At 28.6% G+C, this 21,929-nt stretch overlaps 1 protein-coding gene across 5 annotated transcripts in view; it reads right to left on the bottom strand.

The window, feature by feature from the left end:
• The window catches only part of LOC107456595 (complex I assembly factor ACAD9, mitochondrial), a 68,764-nt gene that overhangs the window by 43,252 nt on the left and 3,583 nt on the right, over positions 1 to 21,929 (bottom strand). For 2 of the 5 annotated variants that reach the window (XM_071179684.1, XM_043055817.2), the window contains exons 1-8: positions 13,794 to 13,917; positions 12,414 to 12,652; positions 10,787 to 10,880; positions 8,845 to 8,946; positions 6,191 to 6,297; positions 5,478 to 5,578; positions 2,560 to 2,701; positions 540 to 639 (exon numbers count right to left, since the gene is read on the bottom strand). In XM_071179684.1, coding sequence (XP_071035785.1) covers positions 540 to 639; positions 2,560 to 2,701; positions 5,478 to 5,578; positions 6,191 to 6,297; positions 8,845 to 8,946; positions 10,787 to 10,880; positions 12,414 to 12,647 — 880 coding nt within the window. In that variant the 5' untranslated portion in view covers positions 12,648 to 12,652; positions 13,794 to 13,917. Of the gene's footprint in view, positions 1 to 539; positions 640 to 2,559; positions 2,702 to 5,477; positions 5,579 to 6,190; positions 6,298 to 8,844; positions 8,947 to 10,786; positions 10,881 to 12,413; positions 12,653 to 13,638; positions 13,747 to 13,793; positions 13,918 to 21,929 lie in introns of those variants that run through there. The other 3 variants (XM_071179682.1, XM_043055818.2, XM_071179683.1) reach the window with 3 other exon arrangements.

The following is a 21,929-nucleotide window of genomic DNA, read 5'->3' as shown; positions in this document are numbered from 1 at the left end:
TTCATATGTTCATGACATTTTTATTGAGAAGTATTAAATATAATTCAATGTAAGATATAATTTTTATTGTTACTATTTCACACAAAGTAATTTTTTTATTGTTATTATTTCACACAATAACTAATAGAGTTCAAAATTTGCTAAATTTATAAAAATGAGCTAAACATAAAATATTCTAAAAGGTCTAATTTTGTATTGAAGTAATAATAGGCTATTCCTTTTAGAAACAATGATTATTCCCTTAGGTGCCAGGAAACCTAATACAGAATAAATGGAATGCAAAACTTTAGATATCTAAAATATTCGAAAAAAATTAAGATAGCAATTACACATTATAGCACGCCATGACAATCATGCACTGAGAACTAGTCTTTTCCTTAGTCTTTTCTTTATACAATTCATAGACAAAACAAAAAATCAAACTTACTCGTAACAAGGAATATAAACATCAACATTTAAGACAAGGTTAAAAATAGCAGCAATAAAGAAGAAAAAAAATATAAAATTGAAAAAAATAAATAAAAAAAGGCAATACCCACTGTCAAGTCCCTTCAGGCATGTTTTATGTTGTCTCGATACTTTGATGCCATCAGAGTTCCCATCCACAATGAATGCAGATATCGTGTTTAAATCGGGATCCTAAATTAATGAGTACGATCAGAGCTGATCTCAAACTGATCAACATCCATTTGATCATTAGTTAAAATTATTATAAATAACATCAAAATTATAGTAAAAAAAAAAACAGCATCATGCAGAAGTCAATCAATTTAAAATTGATATATAGGCTTAAGTATGATCTATAGGCATAGTATGAAGTACATCTTAAGTTTGAAGTACATCTTAAGTATGAAGTACACATCAGTATGAAGTACATCTTAAGTATGAAGTACAATTCTTAAGTATGATCTATAGGCTTAAGCATGCTATTTATGTCATTCGAATAGTCTAACTGGGGATTATTAAAGTTAAAAAAAAATTGATAACTAATTAAAATCATTGAAGTCTTGAAATCATTTTAAGAAATGAAAAATAAAAAATAATTTTAATAAAAGAAATTAATTTATAAAAAATGATTTAAAATTTTAAAAAAAGTTTGTTTTTCAAGTCCGTCATTTTAAAACAAAATATGACCTGTAGGTGAAAGAAAAAAAATAAATAACAATGAAGTTTTAAAATCATATTTAGGAAATGAAAAAAAAAATTTAATAAAAAAGATGTTACTTTTCGTCGAAGAAAAATGATTTATATAAAAATGAAAATATAAAAAAACTGGTTTGTGACTCCTCCTTTTCAATGTAAGCATCAAAAGATATCTAAATCATAAAAGAAGATTTCCAATAGAATTAAAAAAAATCATTCATTTCACAAAGCTGTTTTTATTAACATGCACATGAAGGTTTGTTATGTTGCACACAGATTAATTAACAGTTTTGGTATAACAATAAAAAATATCTGTAGAAAAATTAACAAGAATAAATCAAAAGAGTTATAATAGACTCACCAATTTGCATTAATGTGACTTTTATCTTAAAATATGAACTTTTAAGCATAGTCAATTATATTTAGTGTAAAAATTATTACATATTAACAGAAGTAAATAAAATCATTCAATCATTATAAGATTGCTTTTAATTGAAAATTTTATTGCCAGCTTTCTAAATTTTTACAGTAAAGGTTTAATATGATGAGTACAGCATATTATGAATCCATTATTATGACGAATTCAAAATGTATTGCATTTTATTTGATTTTCTTCTTGCAAAACCTCTTTCAATTTGGTAACTTATTGTTCAAACATTCCCGCCCGTTATTGTGAAATATTTCAAAAACAATTAAATGACATATTCTTAGAAATAACAAACTAGAAGAGATAAGCAGTTTTGCCTATCTTGGAAGTATAATTAACAAAGGAGGAACTGATGAAGATATACTAAATTGAATGAACAAATCCTGAAGGAATTATGCAACTCTCAATAAATTCTGAAAAAACAATATATAACAAATTCAACAGAAATTAGAATTTTTATTATTAAAGTTAAATCTGCCCTATTCTATGCATCTGACACATAGCATTGCAATAAAAATAATATGAAAAAACTTCAAATATTAATTAACAATAGTTTAAGAAGACTCTTGCATGTTAAGTGGCTGCATAAAATTAATAATGCAGAAGTTCTTAGAACAGCAAAACAGAAATAATTGAACAGGTAATTAAAAATACTAGATGGAAGTGGATTGATCAAGTTCTACACAAACCTGAGAAAGTTAATAAAGTAAAACACATTTTGAGCCCTCACAGCAATAGAAAAAGAGGGAGACCTTAAAATGCATGGTGAAGGGCAATTATAAATGAATTGAAATCAATAAACAAGATATGGAAAGAAGCAAAATATATAATCACAAATAAAATGAAAAGGCGAGGTATAATAAACGCCCTATGGTACAATTTTGAGAGAAGAAGAGTATGTATTCATGTATTGTGAAATGTCAGTATAATGTACTGTACTGTATTTCAAAAAAAAAAAAAAAAATTTAAAATTACAGAATAATACATACCACTGGATTTTCTGATTTTGCGAAAACAATAAACACACCTGCTCTACCAGCATTGGTTACCCAGGTCTTAGTTCCATTAATTAAATAGCTATCCTCTGATACTTTTTCTACAGTTGTTGAAATTGAAGACAGATCACAGCCACTGAAATAATATATTCTGTAATATTTCTACGCATCATCACGGGGAAAAGAGCATTAAATCAATCATTAAGATATTAAAAATAATACAATGGAAACTGCCGTATCCAGAATTAGCAGGACTTCGGCAAACCTTGAAAATAGATTTTTCTGTATAGTAGGTCTTTTAGGTAAACAAACATAACAAATGTTAATCAAACATAAAAAAATAACAAATCATCAATAATTAACGTTAATTTCATACAGCAACATTTTTTTATTGGATGAAGAAAATAAATAAAAGTGGGAAGACATTAAATAGTTTGTACAGATATATAAAAGATCAGATTGACAAAGGATCATGTGCACAATTTTGATGAAATATTTATAGGAAACCTTTTTTTCCAGAAAAAGGTTAAAAGCTTCTGTTGTTCACTATCATTGGAAATAATGTTTTGCAGAAACCTCAAATGTTGGAGTAAGAATGGTATCTTTTGTTTATTTACTACCAATATTAATTGCTGTAGACATTATTTATAATGCATCAAACTGATGTCGTATTTCAATAGTTTTAAAATGAAGTTGCTTTATATGGTTATTTTAAAAGAATAGTAAGTAGTAGAAATAAGGTAAGATTTTTTAATTATCCTAAATATAATTAAAAACTATATCATTATTTTATATTTTTTAATTATCCTACATATAATTAAAAACTATATCATTATTTTATATTTTTATCAACACAAATTTACAGATTCAGCAACTTATATCTTTGAACTAGAAAATAAAAACTTTCATATTTATTAAAATATAAAAAATAGATTGACATTTTATCTTCGAAAATAACATATAATATAACCTCATGAAACCTGTAATTAGCATCATAACATTAATTTACGAGCAATCAATTACTCGTAATCAAAAATTATTATTATATATAATCTTATTTCCATTTTATTAATTATTATGATTATAATAAATCTGGTTAATTATGCATATTTTTAATGATGATTTTTATAATAATGGGTGATTTATTAACGTTTAAATTTGTCCAAATCTGCTAAAAATTTAAAAGAAAGTTAAATACAAATTAAAATAATAATATGATACTTAATTAGTGCTGTGTGTGCTTATTTTATTATATAATATTAACTGTACGACAAAGGATGATTTATATTATTCAATTTAATTTAATAATAACACTAACAGTAAGAAAGTATTTAACCCTTTGATGGTTATGAACAAGCTCGGCTCGCAATCGAATCGTGCATCATAATGCGCACAAACGAGATCCGCTCGGGAGCACGATTTTGACCGAAATGGTTAGAAACGAGCCCTACTCATTTAGTGAAATTTTTCCCAAATGCGCGCTGACGAGCTGAGCTCGTTCGCCATTATTATTCTGCATTGATTATGTTACAAACGAATCCTACTCGCGAAATGCAGTTAGTTTTACTGTCTACAGATGGCAGTATGGGTTCCATGAAATTCTTTTCATAATGAAGATGAAATTTTTTTTTTACCATAGTCTTTTTATGCGTATTATGGCGCATTTTTTAGGGTGTTTGTAAAGTAAAATGGCTCAAAAGCGAAAGTTAGATATTTATGATGATGATTATGATTGTTAAAGATTTTTAGGTAATTACTGCAATTTTTTTATAGGTTGTACAAAAAGATTTTTATTTAATTACTGTATTTAAATGCTTCATAAAGTTTTACATTAGTTGTATTTATTTAGTCTTTTCAATTTAATATTTGTCTTATATTTATAATTAACTATTATTTATATAATTGTTTATAATTTACTATTTAATAATTATTTTAAAGTACATAAAAACTGTTATTTATGTACTACAAATACTTTAAGAAATTCTTAAAACGCTTGAGGCGAGCTATCTACGGCATCGCCAGAGAACGACATTTTCGAAAAAATGGCGGGGGAAAACAGCCGCCACTTTCGACTACTGTTTACTCGTAATACTGCGTGGATTAAGTGAACAAAACCTGCTTACTTCCCTAACCATCAAAAGGTTAAGGTTGGTTTGCATGAAATGGCAGATTTCTAAGTGAATATGTAAAACCGCATATTTTTTTTTGAAAGCATTTATTTAACCAAATCGTCTTCCATTTGCTTCAATGCACTTTTTCCAACAAAATTTTAATGCATAAATGCCTGTTTTTAAAAAAAAATATTCCGATCCTTGTAATCAATAAATGCTAATATGTAATTTCTCAGACTGTCTTCATTTTCTTACTGTTTAACCTGTAAAAACTGATCTAAATGTTTAAAAAAATGTAAGACGGTTGGTCAAAGATCTGATGCAGATAGAACAGTTTTCACAGGCTAAACAGAATGAAAATGAAAATAATCAAAAAAATCCCATAATATAATTGATTGTATAAAACGAACATCTTCACATTAAAATCTTATTGGGAAAAGTGTATTGAAGCAAATGGAGCATATTTAGATTAAGCAAACAGGTTTTGAAAAAAGATATGCAATTTTATGAATTCATTTAAAAATCCGACATTTTATACATTTTTACTTAATAGTAAATTCAGATAAATAATTTTCTAAATTTTGAAATTAAAGTCACAGAAAAATAAATACACATTAATTTTATTGTAATTTAAAATTACAAATTGAAAATAAAACAAGAAAAAATAATCATTAAGCCATACAAGAAAATTTAATTTTTAAAGTAATTGAAGTTTCTTTAACATGTAATCAACAATATTTAGCAAAAAAAAGTTATATTAATTAGCAAAAGAAAAGAAAGAAAAAAACTACTGAGAAGTACCTATTACTTTCTGAACAACAGAATGCTGCTATTAGTTCTCCAGATGCTAACTTAGGAAAATAACGACTCTTTTGTGCTTCAGACCCAAATTTCAATATTGCCTAAAATATTTGAATAAAAAAGAAATTAATTTATTTATAGCTACAAATATACAAAATAAAACAGAAGTTGACTCCAACCTCTATAAGCTTCAATGATAAGAATGCATGAGAGAAATTGATAAGAAAAAAGGTAAAAGCTGAAATGTAATATTAGAAAGAAAAAAAATAAAAAAACCATGTGACAATAATTAACATGTTGCACACAGGTTACATATTTTTATGGGTTTTTTAATTGGAGACTTACTAAATGATCATAAAAAAAAAGAATTATTACACAATTATTTATTTGACAATGAGAGTAAATATAGGAGTGAATTTTCTCCCAAAATATTTGAAATTCTAGACAAAAAAAAAAAAAGAAGGAAAAGACAGTCAATGCATACATACATGCATTGTGTGAACATAATGATCTGAAATATATACATACACATAAGGAACTAAAAATAAAAATGTATTTAAAGTTTCATTGAAAAACCAAAATATAAGGAGGAAAAAATGTTTAAAACTTTTTATCATAAAACAAAATGTGCAAAAATAAAATAAAATTATTCATTTATGAGTTACCAACAAACAAAGAGATAAAATAAATGTGAAATCTCATAAGATTATTACTTCAGTTGCTAAAAATTCATGAGCTGCTATTGTACTGAAAAGTGACCAGTCTAGTCCAAGGGCTTCATTTAAACGAGTACATGCTGTATAAGAGAGATCAAGACCCCCTGAAAAAAAATAGATATTTATTAAATTTTAACTTTGACTCTAAAATAAATTAAAGCTTACATTATAAAATAAGTAAAATTAAATTTTGACTTAAAAATTTAATTATTTGTCATATTAAGTTTTGATTAATTTTTTCAATTTTGGACTTAATTATTTCATATTACAGAATTTGTTTAAAATTATAAATGGTGATTTACTACTAAAAATATTTAGAACTTGAAATTTATTTTTTAAAATTATTTAGGTAGATATAAATGTCAAAAATTAATTAAAAAAAAGGTTCCACAGCAATGGTTCTCCCGACTTAGGGTGGCGCTGTAGTTTGTGTGTGTTGTTGATTCAGAGAACTATGCCGGCAATATCTTTACTACTGGTCACCAAGGCAGAAAGATCGAAGCGGTGACATTAGACAAACAAGGAACAACCTGGTCCTCAAGGTTGAAGGTATGGCGTGGGGCTGACATCTCCATCTGGTTTAAAAACCTCACCTTTAAGAAACCCAATGAAATACTTTACCTGTTTTAACAAAGCCACAGAAACAAAGAAGAGGATGACCCAAGGCGAATTTGCTGTGGAAATATGAAGTTAAGATAATCTTTGGTATCTTAAGGGTTAAGAACTGAGAGACCATTAGTACCCAAAGTGTTGCTTGGAATTCTCTTCAAAGGAAAGCCTAGGCCCACCTTGAGCTAGTGTGCCGAAAATGACGAAAAAAGTTAAATTTTGATAATTTTAAGTAATTAAGACTAAATCTACTTTTGGAAACTAAATTCTTGAGTCAAAAAAGATTCATCAAATAACTGTATAATTATTTAACACTAATAAAATATGGGTAAGACAATATTTTGAGATCTTAAATTGTTAAAAAAGAAAAACTCATAATCTACATGATACACAACTATTAATTGTGTTACAATACTCTACTATCTATTACCAATGATGTTATCAATATAGTACTACTAACAATAGCAATGTCCTACAACACACAATGCAAGTATAAGAGAGAGAAGATCGATATTAACATACTGTGAAAGAATAATGGTTCAACTATGATAGTTTAATATATTTCAACATATTAACCAAAATTACAAACATTCATAACTATTAAAAACAACTAAATCAGTTTTAGAAGAAAAAAAAATTATAATAAAATTGAGAAGTAAAAATTTTAGATAAGCTTTTCATTTTCTTCTATTAATTTTTAAAACAAAACTATATTATTAATAAGTCCATAATAATATAAAATACTTTGGGAAAAGGTCACTTTAAAAGTAAATTTCAATAACATTCTATTAGTAAACTATAGAATATATATATCTTAAAATCAATACAAATACTCAAGTATTTATAAAATAAGAAATGAAATACAGTGATTTATGATAAAATAAATCAAAATAGTAATTACCATACTAACAATGGACGTGAATTATTACTTGATTAATAAAAGGAGACAATGCAATCAAACACAATGTAAATGATTTGCAATAAAATAAGAAACAAAACAAAATTAATTGCTCATTGCAAATAATTTTCTAAAATATTAAAAACTATTTGAAAATTACTAAAATTATTATTATTATTATATATATACAGTCAGACCTCAATATAAGGTCATCCGCATATAAGGCCACCTTTCCAAAGTCACGGCTCACTGAATAGGAATTCTTTGTTACAGATTATGGGATATATGGTAAAGTTTTAAAAATCGTTAACGCTTATAAGGTCATTTTTATCTGAGGCGAGGGGAGCTCTCTTCTAACAAAAGCCTATTTAACTTCCTTACAAGGCAATTACTCCTCTCGAGTTCTAGGAAAATGTTGCAGTCAACGAACAAGCTACACTTTCTGAAATTGTTTCACAAGTTGTGGACAGTAAGGACAATGACATTGATCCTGAGACTGTAGCTTTAACCTAAGTTGAAGCTTTCAATGCAATGAATGTCAGACGATATTTTTTTATAAACCATGAGGGGGCTGAGGAACATTTTGAGAAGTCACAAAATCTAGAAAACATTGTTTTTAAAATGAAACCAAAAACAAGACAGACCTGCATAAATGATTATTTTAAATAAGGTAAGATGCAATGTATGTATGTACACTTTGAGGAAATTTGTAAATTTATATTAAACTAAAAAATTTTTAAACCTAACTTTCTTTAATTCTTTGCTAATTCTGTCAAAATTTATTGACTTAAATATTTAATTTATGGCCGATCATTTTAGTTTGTATTACCGTCTGTAAAAAATCATAATGTGTACTATTTATGTGCTTAGTTACGAGCTGCTAATGAATCAGTTAAAAGGTCACCCCACTTTTAAGGTCACTTTTGAGATGTCCCTTTGGGTGACCTTATATCGAGGTCTGACTGTATATATATATATATATTAAGTATTATATAACATCTTGGAAAATTATTATATAAAAAATATTATATAATAATTTTAAAAATAATCTTATAGAATATGAAGCATGTAAATAAAAAAATAAAAAGAGCAATTTTTAAAAAAAATAAATAAATAATTTAATTTCATGTATACTATTATTTACCGTATTTTGATGGAATCATTCTTCCAAACAGGCCCAAATCTTTAAGTTCTTGCAGCAAAGATTCAGAAAGTGAACAAGATTCGTCTATTTCAACTGAATTTACTAGAATAAAAGAGAGGAAAATTAAAAAAAAAAAAAAAAGATAAGTCAGTAATGTAAGGAATGTGGATGGCCTATTTAGAATGGTATTTATAAAATGGCTATCTTTTCTTTTTGCCAATTTATTTTTTAAATACAGAACTTAATTTATAAAGAGGATAAACTTACAAAAGTGGCCAAACTAACAAATTTCACTAAATCTATATACTTACAAGATTCTTAAACCAAGCAGTCATTAAAGCAACAAATTAATAATCATAATTAAGATCTAGGTCCACAAGAATCGGTATTAAAAAAACTAGCAAAAGCTATGCTAGCAATAATTTTTATTGAAGACAAAAACAGTATCTAAATTAAAATATTTGCTTATTAAAAAGAATTCTTTTGCCATTACACAATAGAAATAAATTATAATAAGGTTTTGATCATGGGAGAAATTTTAATACAAAATTGACTTGCTAAAAAATATATTGTGTAAGTGGTGGAAGCATGTATAGTAAAAAGTACAACCTGAATAAAATGACATAAAACATAATAGCAATACAAGCTGGAAGTAATTTCTATCAATAGTACCAAGTTCTCAAAGTAATAATTTTTCTTTAGTCTAAAGTAAAGAGGTAAGACATAATAATTGTACAAAATAATCTAATAAATTAAAACCTCAAAAATTAATGGATTCTTAAATTTTGAACCAGTTAGAATTTTTTATTCTAGTGGCGAGTGTTTTTTATGAATAAAGCTAAGTAACATAAAAAAAGAACTTTCATTTCCTTGGATGGTATTTTTATATATTTTTTTTCATGTTAATTAGCTTTAATCACTAGATTTTTGATAAAACAATGTTTATTTCTAAATGTACAGCAACAACTGAAGGATGGATAATACAGATTATTCAACAGTATAGGGAACTGGATTATAGGGTCATATTCCTCTAATTTGCATACTTCCCATTATATCAAACTAGTTTCTATTAAGTTATTCAGTATGAAAACAGCCTGAAAACAATTCTCTGAACTATACCAGAAATTGAAGTATAATTTGATGAATAATAGACTCTAGATTAAAAAGATACATAGCATTTAGAACTATTTTTCATTTTCCACTTTAACTAGCACTTATTCAACTATTATCAAAATCTTTTGCGGAAACTTCCCATGCTTTTAAAAGCAACATAAATTTTGAGATTATAATTAAAAACAATAAATTCTTAAATGGTCAATTCCAAGGTAACGGACATGGCATCAGACAACTTTTTTTTTGCCCAATTTCAGTTAAATATAAAGATATCTTAACAAATTTTGCACACTTTTATATACTTTACATTTGAAAATAATGCAAAACATTTGCTTCTGGAGAAAACATTTTAATTAATAAAATAAAAATATGTCGTGGGAGACATGACAAAAAACAGGCATGGAGACAGAGTGTCTTAACCAGTATATAACTTTGGTTCAGAAATTTCTGTAATTTAATAATTTCTGTAATTTCTAAAATTTAAAAAGAAAGTACTTCTTTTAAAAGAAATACTTACTAGTATGACAGACATGGCAAGGAGTTGTGACAGATATGAGAACTTAAGACAGTTAGCTTGATTTAACTATTCATAAAAAATATAATTATTTTAATATAATGCTCTATATTGTTCTTCTCATGAAATTAAAACTCTTTTTATTCAGCTTTAGTACAAAAAAAGTTTATTTTGATAAAATTTGAAAAATGATAACAGACATGACACCTGTCTGTATTTCAAGAAATTGAAAAAAATTTATACTAAGATTGATATAAAATTTTTTACAAGTATAATTTAATTAGCTCAAAATGAATGGATCATATTTTTTTATACCTTTTGATTTCATTATATCACTGAGATTCTGTACAGATTTTTCTAATTCTGTAACTTGTTCTTTATCAAGAATTTCAGGAAAAGCCAGAAGTTCCTAAAAAAATAAATAATAATTTGATATAAAATTAAATTTTTAAAATGATATGACACTGTTAAAAAAGCAAAAATATTTTATGTCCTGTGAGCTTTTCTTTTCATAAATTCTCTCCCCCCCCCCACCAAAAAAAAGTGTTTTTTTATTTATTAGAAAATATAGGATTGACTAAATATTTAAGACAGAATTTATTGTTAGAATTATAAAGCAATATTGTAAATATGTTAGAGTTTTCTATGCTTCCTCAACTGCAATTGAAAAGTTGTTTCAACCCAGTTCTTGTAATTTTATTTTATAACCATCGTTGAACAGCCAACCCAACTTTTGGTTTACAACTATTAATGCTCAACTCCGTAGCCTTGTAATTTTGAACTCATTTCAGAAGACAAGGGAACTCCTGGATATTGGGAGAAATTTGCCTTCATGGAGGACTTTTTTATGGAACTATCGCATTTGCATTACACGGAGAGAAAAATCTCAAAACGGTTAGCCTGACAACAAGGAGACTCTAACCCATGATCCGTCTACCACTGAGGATATTTTACATCAGCATTGTGGTCGGTGCAAACCGTATGCAGAATTCATATCGACCAGACATCGCTGGGACTTAAACTTGGTTCACATCATTGGAAGGCGAAAGCTCTATCCCCTGAGCCATCTCGACTAGCAGTTCATGTAGGTAATTGAAATAAATTAAAATCAAATATGTTATGATTGCCACGAGGTGATTCAGACTTTACAATTTACATTTGCTACAAGAGAACGCCATATTGCCATATCCTGGCTATTTCTGTAAATATCAATGTTCTTCATTTACTTATTACATTAATAAAATGCAAAATATTATAATGCCAGATAATGAATAATAATTCATTCAATATACTTAGTAAGAACTGCACCAAGTATGTCAATAAAAAATTGATTGATCACTTAATTAAATATATACCAAAATGTTATAAGTAAACACATTTTTCATAAAAAAACCATATGCATTTAAAAAACTAGAACTGAAAAATTACAATTTTATTAGCAAATTGATATTTCTACGGCTGGAAATTTTATCATTTTAAAGAGTCAGGGGTCTGTCTAGGTTTTTCTGAGAGGCACCTATTTTCTGAAAATTTAGACATAATTTGTGAAAAATTAAAAATTATATTTAAAAGTCCAACACAAAAATATGGCAAGAATATGGATTTATCATTTCTTAAGGAATACAAAAATAAAATTTAAAAAAAAAGTATTTCGTGAAACTACCGTTTTTCCTAAAATTAAATTTGTGAAACTACCGTTTTTCCTAAAATTGAATTTGTGAAGGTACCGCTAACGGTAGTAAATTCGGTCTGGACAGACCCCTGAGAGTGATAATTAAAATTATTGAATGAGAATGGAAAAAACTAGGACAATATCTAGAGATGCTAATTTATGCAGAAATTAAACTTTAAGACAATAAATTATACATAAATGAATTAAACTTATAACATAAAAATTAAAGGAGTTTGTATAGCATTGAAAATTAGTTGAGTATCAACTTACAGTATCAAATTTACCCAGGAAAAAATTTTTCAGAAATGGAGGTCTTTTCCATTTGGTAATAGAGGGCTTAGAGACATGAATCTTTTCTTGAGTCACTAATTCTTCTGCATGTGCACTCGCAGTAGAATACTTTAATGAAGAAATTGCAGGAGCAAAATTAAATTTTTTACAACCCTTAAATGCAGATTTAGTCTGCTTTAAAACAGGCCATAAATATTTCATTGATGGCTCCATGGAATCTGAAATAAAAATACAGACAATGAGAATGATATTTTGAATTAAATAATTAAACTATTGTAATACTTATGTTTAAGTTTAATTTAAGTACTACTAAATTATTCGTGCAGTAAAAATTGCGTTCTAATTTATCGACACCATTGAGGCTTAATAGTTTTATTGATCTCTTCTCCCATAAATGGAGTAATAAGTTTCATAGTTTGTTTTAGATAATGTGCCTCTGTGGAAAACTCTATTTGAGGAAAACTCTGAGCATTTCTGTAGAATATTTATATTAGAGCAGTTTGAAATGATAATGTAACAAATGGGAACAATAAAGAATAATAAATAAATAAAAAACATGAAAGGGACATTTGCATTAGAGAAGTTTGAAAATATCATCAACTTTGGGAACTACGAACTACAGCTTTGTGAAATTCTTGCTTAGGAAACCAATGAGAATTCTTTTCTGTAGAATACTTAGAGCAGTTTGGAGCACAAATATGGGGGAGATTTATAAATCAGTCACTATTGATGCAAACTACTATTTTTTAACTGCGGAAAATTATAAATAATTAAAAAAAAACAAAAACAGTGCAATGGTTTGACTGAGGATGGATGAGTCAAACCCTTCTAATAGGTCCCTTTCGGTGTCGATATTTTGTAATTTATAGCGAGCCCCTTGGCCGATTGTGGATCGAATTTGGCATAGTTGCTGACATGTAATCTAGCCCGAACATGAAGAGTTGGGGGGAACTTTTGCTATAGTTGTCTTTGAGAAACACATTATTTAAATTCTTTCATGCAAAATATACTTATTTTTAAGCTGTTTGGAGCAAAAATGCAAGGGGGTTTCAGGGAACAGATGAATTGGATCAGTTTGAAAAACTATCACAGCATTGCTAATATTAGAGATTTTAGTTATACCATATTCTAGTATTAAATGAAGCTTTGTCTTAAGAATGTGAACTATATATTATTAAAGAAAAATCATTAAAAAAGCTGAGACCAATGTAATCCAAAATTGATGTAACAGCTTAACCCGGCGTTTTTAAAATATTGATTATTTATACATTTTTACAATATAATTGATTACATTCTAATTTTTTTAAAAATAATTTAGCAGAGTAAAAAGTATCAAACTTTAAAAAGTCAAGTACTTACTTAAATAATACTTAACTAATTATAAATAAATCTTTAAAACATTTTGCATGCCCTTCTAATTTCAAAATAAACAAATATAAAATCTCCTGGTTACGATTTTAGCTTTGATCTCACTGAGAGAGACTTCCACAGCCAAGGGATTTGGATTTTCGGGATCCGACCTGAGAGATTAATTCTGACTGACACGACGAATTCAAGGTGACGCCATTCTCTTTGCATCTGATTCGCTTTTGATCTTATGCTAATGCTATCGGAATGGTGGGCTATCGGATCCAGTTAGAACCACCCTTGAGCTTTCTAGAAAGCCAAAGCAAAAACATTTTTTCCGTAAAGTACTTCTTTTTGTTCTGAATGTAAACAAAAAATTGTTTTGAAGTGGTCTTTCCTTTGCTGTTGTTCATTTACGTCGCACTAGAGCTGCACAATGGGCTATTGGCGACGGTGTGGGAAACATCCCTGAGGCTGATCCGAAGACATGCCATCACAATTTTGATCCTCTGCAGAGGGGATGGCATCCCCGCTTCGGTAGTCCGACGACCTGCACGTGAAGTCGAGCACTTTACGGTAGAACAGTTTAACGAGGACCAATACCGCACACCCTCGGTTCCTACGCAGACTGATCCAAGTGGTCACCCACCCGCACAAAAATCAGTCCACTGCGGGACCTTTCCTTTTTTTTCAGTTATGCACAAAGCAAAGATTACTGAGTAATAAAACCAGTTGAAGCTGAAGCTCTTTCACTGCCGAGGGTCCCACAGTGGACTGATCGTTAAGACACGGTTCCCAGAAGATCACCGAAGTCAAGCATCACTGGCTGCGGTCAGTGAGTGGTAGGGTGACCACTTGGATCAGTCTGCGTAGGGACCGAGGGTGTGCGGTATTGGTCCTCGTTAAACTGTTCTACCGTAAAGTGCTCGACTTCGCGGCAGGTCATCGGGCTACCGAAGCGGGGGTGCCTTCCCCTTTGCTGAGGATCAAAATTGTGATGGCATGTCTTCGGATCCTCCTCAGGGATTCTTCCCAGACAGTCGCCAATAGCCCATTGTGCAGCTCTAGTGCGGCGTAACTGAACAAATCAAATCAAATCAAATTCACTGCTGAGGAGATCCCCTTATTTATGAGGCAAACATAAACATTCAAACCGAAACGGTTAAGAGACTCATTGGCGTTGTGTATTATAATCTTGTATTGTATTGTAATCGATATTGATATGTATTGTAATCGATTTTAAACTAACTTCCCGACTAGCTACAAACTTCAAATTTGGCACATAGTTCAGAATTGGATGACAATGCATGAAAATGAAGAGAAAAAAGACATACAAAGTAACATAAAATTAAAATTTAAAAAAAGTCATTTTAAAGTCAAGTCGAGATTGTCTTTTGTTGTCGATTCCATTATTTCAAATTAGTATTACATGTCAGGTGAAAAGATTTTTATTGTCGGAGTATTTTTATTGGCTGAAAAATCACGTGGTAGGATCCAGTTTTTCCTCATTCATTTCAAGATTGTTTTGGTTGTCATCAGCATAAAACTAATGAAAGTCGTAAAGGTATTGTTTTTCTATTCGCGATCGCAACGAACTATAGGGGGCGTTGTTGTATGAGACGCTTACCTGCGATTTCTATATGAACCGTCATTCAGTTACTCTGGAGACGTCGTTAATGTAGCGTGTAGCATTGCAACGTTCCTTCTTTAATGTGGCTTATTAAATTTAAAAAAGAAAAATGCTTGATCTTCTTTCTTGTACAACCGAAAACAAAATGGTATCTCTTTTTATTAGAGAAGGAATATCCAAAACACATCGGAAAAATATTTGTACATTAACAGAAAAAAATATGTATATTCTTATAAGAGTTAAAACCTAATGCCCGAGAAATAGTATTACTAAATTTAATGATATAACATGAAAGGCCCATTTAAACTTTACATTCTATAGTTTTAAGAATCATATTACTTCAAAAATTAAAATGAACAAAAAGTATACATAAGCCTCATAATTTTATGAAATTTAATTTTGTAAACAAAGTTTTTTGACAACAATTTTTATCAAAAAATTTCAAGTTTCAATAAAAATCATTATTTAGAAACTAAGAAACGTAAAATAAAGAATGCTGACGAAAAAAAAAAAAAAAAAAAAACAATTCTTTTTTGTCGCCATTTTTAGTGCTACGAAAATTCGTCTTTGGGATTTGCCAAAAACAAAACAAGATGCAATTTTATTTTTTCAGGAGGGAAATATTTTACCGAAAAAACGAAAATGTACCAATTCCCACAACATAAAACTTTATCTTGGTAAACGTACGTTTTGGAAATGTTATTTCATTTGGAATCTTATTTATCAGAGTTCATATGGCGATATGATTGTTTTGAATCTATGCTAAACTCTATATCGGCTCATTTTCCACCGAAATCCGATTGACTATTTTGATTTTAAATAAAGTGTTTTATTTTATGAATTGTCGCAAAAATTTTAAGTGTAGATTGGCGGCACTTAAAAACCGCCAAATCTGTAGCGGCGGTGGCGTTAATACGTAAGTACCGAATTTTTATTCCATACTTTTCTGAATCATATTACTTCAAACATTGGAATATACAAGAAGTATACATAAACACATAATGTTATACCATTTAATTTTTCAAAAAAAGTATTTTGAGAACAATTTTTATCAAAAAATTATAAACTAAAAAACGGAAAATAAAGAATTCTTAGGATAAAAAAAACGATTTTAAGAATTCTTAACATTGAAATAAAAACTTTCATATTGTTTCTTTTTTTATTATTCTTATAGTTCTTAATCAGACGTAAAAAACCATTCTGTAGAGAACCATCATCAAATGAAAAAAAAATATTTACAAGCAAATTTTTTATTGTAAAAATCATTGCACTTACCTGATTTATGATTCCCGGAGAATTCCAAAATGATAAGTTCCTTGTTTGAAAACTTTATTCTCAAATAATAGATACATAGTTTATACCTTCATTACTTTTAGATAACATACTACACAGCAAAATTTTATAATTGATATGAATTTGAATATGTAGCTAAAAACAGAATAGCTGAATTCTAGTTGAACTTATTCTTTCAAAATTAAAAAAAACTTACCAAGAAAACGATTTAAATTAATTAAGAATCAGCACAAATGGCACTATTTCAAGTAACTTGGATAATTTTTTATTGTTGTTTTCCGAATTATATGGATACAGAAATATATACTATTCTATAACGAAGAAGAATATGCTATAACTATTACAATTCTGTATGTTCTGAATTCATATTTATTCACTGGAATGACGAAAGCAATGTTGACTTCACTTTAATTCGTAATGAATTGAAGACAGAAGAAATGCATTTTACCTTAATACACACATCTGTAACAGTATCCGAAATCGGAAGTCATCAGTTGCAAGTTTGTAGATAATAGAAATTAAAAATTATTGAGGAATTTTTCTTCAAATGTTTGGCGTGTTCTGTTCCTGAAAGATTTACTAATATTCTGGAGATTTTTTTCAAGTTCTTCGGCCTTTTCCTTAGGGAAATTTTGTTTCTTATTTGCTGCTAAAAAATGGCGTCTTATTCAGTCAATGATTTTGATGGAACTAAATGAAAACGTGATAAATTAATGTCTGATATTTACAGGCTTCCGCTAGACGGCGTACTCGAGCGTTGCGATCGCGAATTTCTAGCGCACAGAGTTGTTTGCAAATAGCATTTATACATAAAATTTTTTTTTTATTGGGTTTATTTTCTGCGCAACAGCAGGAAACGAAATATCAGTTGAATATTAATGAAATGTGGGTAAATATTTAAGTATCTTTCTTTTTGTTGAAAAAAATAAATAAATACGTAAATAAAATAGGCAATTATCTAAATGACATTATTCAGCCAACTCTTTGAGCTAATACATGCAATGCGCGTATGTGGTTCATGATATATGTGATCTGGACACATTTATTAATCTAGTTAAATAATTTTTGTTTAATTTCATTTGATAGGTAGTATTAATTTTTTACATAATTACAGACAAATGAAATGTAGAATTTAAAGGTAAAAGATCAAAACAAAGTGTACTAATGCAAGGTGATCATTGCTCTAATGCAATTTGGGCTCAAAAAAAGAAGGAAAGATCTGGGGTTGAGGAATCCGTGTTAACATACTACTGATGAGAATAATAAGACGAAATGACAGAAACATTCCCTAAGAATCAAAGATTATTTTTTGTTATTAAATTAATCCTATCCTACGTTAAGAAAAATGCTACTAATGTTTTTTTTTAAGAAAGTTAACTTTATTTTTTAGTAAATTTATTAAAATTTAGAGTTATTAAACGAAGGAATACAGATTTTTCCATTATCTGCGCGTTTACCTGAAGTATGCTATGTCCAGCTTTTACCTCATATTCACAGAAAAATATTCTCAAAGATACTTGTTATGCGTCATTTGAAATAATAAAATTTTTGGCAGCATCACGGAAGTATTTTTCATTAATGAAATTTGTCATAGTAGTTAAACGAGTTATCTAATATCGAACGATACTAATAATACATTATGCTTAAAAACTTTTTTTCAAATATACTTCTTAAGACATGACTTTAAAACCGAAATTCTTAATATTTTTTGAAGAAAATTCAAAAATGTAATTTTAGATTTAATTAAAAAATGTCGTTTATTGCAGATTCTCTCATAAGGAAATATTTTTTGATTTGTTTCATCAGGTAAACTTAAGGCACATCGTAAAAGGCATTTTAGAGCAAGGTTCGCATCTAAAACTATGTGTCTTGTTTATTTTGTTTATAGTTACGCTTTTGTAACATTTTTATGAGACTAAATATGTTAAAATCAACGGTAATTGAACTAAATAGCAAAAGTTATTTCTTTGAGAGTAAAATTAACGGTTAATTTGTTAGAGATGAATTTTGACTATAATGAGTTGCCTGATCAATGGCAGCTATGTTTTATTAATCTTTATTTTGTTTAATTGAGCTTCTTAAAAAATGTGTTTCGCTTAATTTAACTTGAAGTCCTCGGAAAGAGCAACAAATAATAATAAATAAAAATAAATAATTATTTTAATTTCATTAAATGCTTTGGTATATGTTTGTGCTTGCTGATTAATATCGATTTATTGATTATTTACTTTTCTATTTTCTACCCAGTGCGCTGAATTGGTATTCAAATAGTAAATAAAAATTTTAAACTAGAGTGTTTTTCCGGATAATGCATAATGCAGACTTAACTGTGCAATGTTAAGGTGTGATTCAAAATGGGAATCAATAGAATAAGCTGTAAATATAATTATTAGATTAATATCAATTAGAAATTGAGTTGTGGTGAGTCGTAAGTTTGTAATTTATTTCAGTTGAAGAAATATATTTGTCCCGAAAAACTGCCTTGAGAGCTAGGCTTGTTAGTCTAACATAGCTGAATATTTTTAAAAAATCTTTTTTATTTTATTAAAATACTATTTTTTCAATTATAGTAGCATAATAAAAAATAAAAAAATAAAAACACAGTTCAGTGAGTCAAATTTTTGTTATATAGGCAGAAACCGCAGAATAGTTATGATAACAACATTTTGACAAATAAATTTTATTTATTTATTTACAAATTCTGCTTTTACTTTTACTTTTTTGACTAACTGATTCTTTCTCCTTTTCCAAAACATTTTTTTTTATTAAATAGCATTATTTAAAAAAAATTTCATCAATTTTATTTCTTAACTTTCGAACCTTTCATATTTTTGTATTCTATGTTTGATTACAATATAATATCTGAAATACTGAAAATTTATTCTATGATTATAAAATGAATTGTATCATAGAATCGACTAAAACTATACAAATTGATATTAATTAATAATTAGGTAAGCCCTCAACGTTGTTTTGATTGTGGATGAAAAATAAACATTTGAAGAAAAGGTACAGAAAAAAACAACATATAAGTAACTATATGAATTTAACAGCCTATTCAATTGGTCAGTTAATCCATAAGTTTAAGTAATGAAATATTTATTCAAAAGAAATTATATACATATTTAGAAAAAAAATTTGATACATAAGGATTCTACTGTTTTTATACATAAGGATTCTGCTGTTTTAATACATAAGGATGGTTCTTAACAGCTCCACTACCATGGGTGGATCGTGAATTTGTGGGGCCCTGGGCTGAAACTACTTTGGGGCCCTAATAGCCATTTTGTCAAAAAAACTGTTTTCTATATTGATGTAGATAAGTATATAGAAAAAAATAGGACAATAAAATAATTTTTATTTTTATTTGTCTACACAAACAGCAACTGTACAACATTATTGCAAAAGAAATTGACAGGTTATGTGTAGTTATGTTATATAAATTATAAAGCAACCTTTCTGCATTTTTGTGCTGCAAATTTCCTTATTTGCTCATCACATTGTAAGTCCTTCGTTAAATCACAATTTATGGAAAGAACTGATAAATGATTTAGTCGATGGTTCGACATTGTTGTCCTATATTTGTTTTCTATATATGACATCCTGGAGAAAGAGCGCTCAGCTTCACAGCTAGTGATTGGCAAAGTTAAAAAAATCCTTAAGATAGTGTAGTAATTTGGGAAAACGTCAACAAATTTCTTTTCATAAATTAGCATAAAAATTTCACTGCAAGAGGTGTAAAACTGTAGCTCAGACTGAAGTAAATACGATTTTAACTGAATGCACGCATTCACTAAATGCTTGTCTACGTCATCTGGATAATAATCAACAATATTACGTACACTTTCCAGATCTATGTTCTCCATATTTTTGTCTTGCAAATCCATTAAAAACTGGAATTTTTTGCTATACATCTCATAGACTTGGCTCCTTTTGTTTAAATCCATAATCAGCTTATCCAACGCAACGTTTAGCGTGTCTCTTTTAAATTCTTCTGCGCCGTATACTGAGAATTTACCCGTAGACTTATCTGAAAATTTTGGAGTAATGCGTCCCTTGTTTATGTCATTGTAGTCTATTCCCACACTAGTACTTAATTTTTTAGCCTTCTTTTCGTAGTCCTTTAGCTTCTGATCTGATTGGTGCCTTATGTTGTTCACGAAGTCTTTTAATGATGCAATTAACTTGTTGCCTTCACGTGTCAACCACACTAACATTGATTTCTTATGTTCATTATAATTTTCATGATTTTCTAAACAGGCTCCTATGTGTTTCCAATCAAAAAATCCGGTTGTGTATTGAGAAAGGATTTTAGAAAAAAGTTTGCAAGTCAAACAATAAACAGTACCAATCCTGGTTGAATAGCATAACCAAAATCTTTCCAGTGATTGACCATTTTTCATTTTCTTAATGAAATACCTATTTGAAAATATTCTGTTTTGTTCTTTGTATTTCTTTATTGAAGCTGAATATATATTTTTTGGATTTTTATTCTAAAAGTCAGTCATTTCATGTGAGAGTATGTCATTAATAAAATCATTATTTAGCAATTCTGGCCACAAGCCCACGTCAACATATTTCTCAAACTCAAACCCTATATTCTCTAAATTTCTTTCCGCCTCGGTATTACCGTCCTCTTGCTGAACACCAATATAGTTTTCAGTGGGATCAGAGGGTTTCTGGTAGTCAAGACAGTTATTAATAAACTAAATAAGTTTGTCATTGATGACGAGAACAGAAATGCAGGAAAGAACACAAAATTACGTCGGGCGTTAAGCGGCGCTGCGGAAGTCCCCCGTAATAGACGCGAAAAAATACACTGACCAAAAACAAGCGACGGGTAATTCCCCGTTCCGTTCGATAGACGCGCACATGCATGGGTTGATTGATCTCAGGGTTGCCAACCTTATAATATTATTATTTTTTTAATATTAGATATTTTTTTAATTCAAAATATCACCTATTGTTTTCAGTGGGGACTGGGGCCCTTTGTTTCCACGGGGCCCTAGGCTGCAGCCCAAAAAGCCGTTATGTAGATCCGCCCCTGTTCACTACGCATTTTTTTAAAATAGAAGAATAACACTGGGGACCAAATTATTTGTTGCATTTATACCAGTGCTTGATTTTACCGAATTTGGATAAGGGATTTAAAATCTGAGTTATGTTAGAAAAGTTACAGATTTTTTTCTTTTTCCTGAATTGGTATTTTCGGTATAGTTTATTTA

The sequence above is a fragment of the Parasteatoda tepidariorum genome, chromosome 4 (assembly GCF_043381705.1).
Source record: "Parasteatoda tepidariorum isolate YZ-2023 chromosome 4, CAS_Ptep_4.0, whole genome shotgun sequence".
Taxonomy (NCBI): Eukaryota; Metazoa; Arthropoda; class Arachnida; order Araneae; family Theridiidae; genus Parasteatoda; species Parasteatoda tepidariorum.
This window is presented reverse-complemented; position numbering and strand designations above follow the sequence as displayed.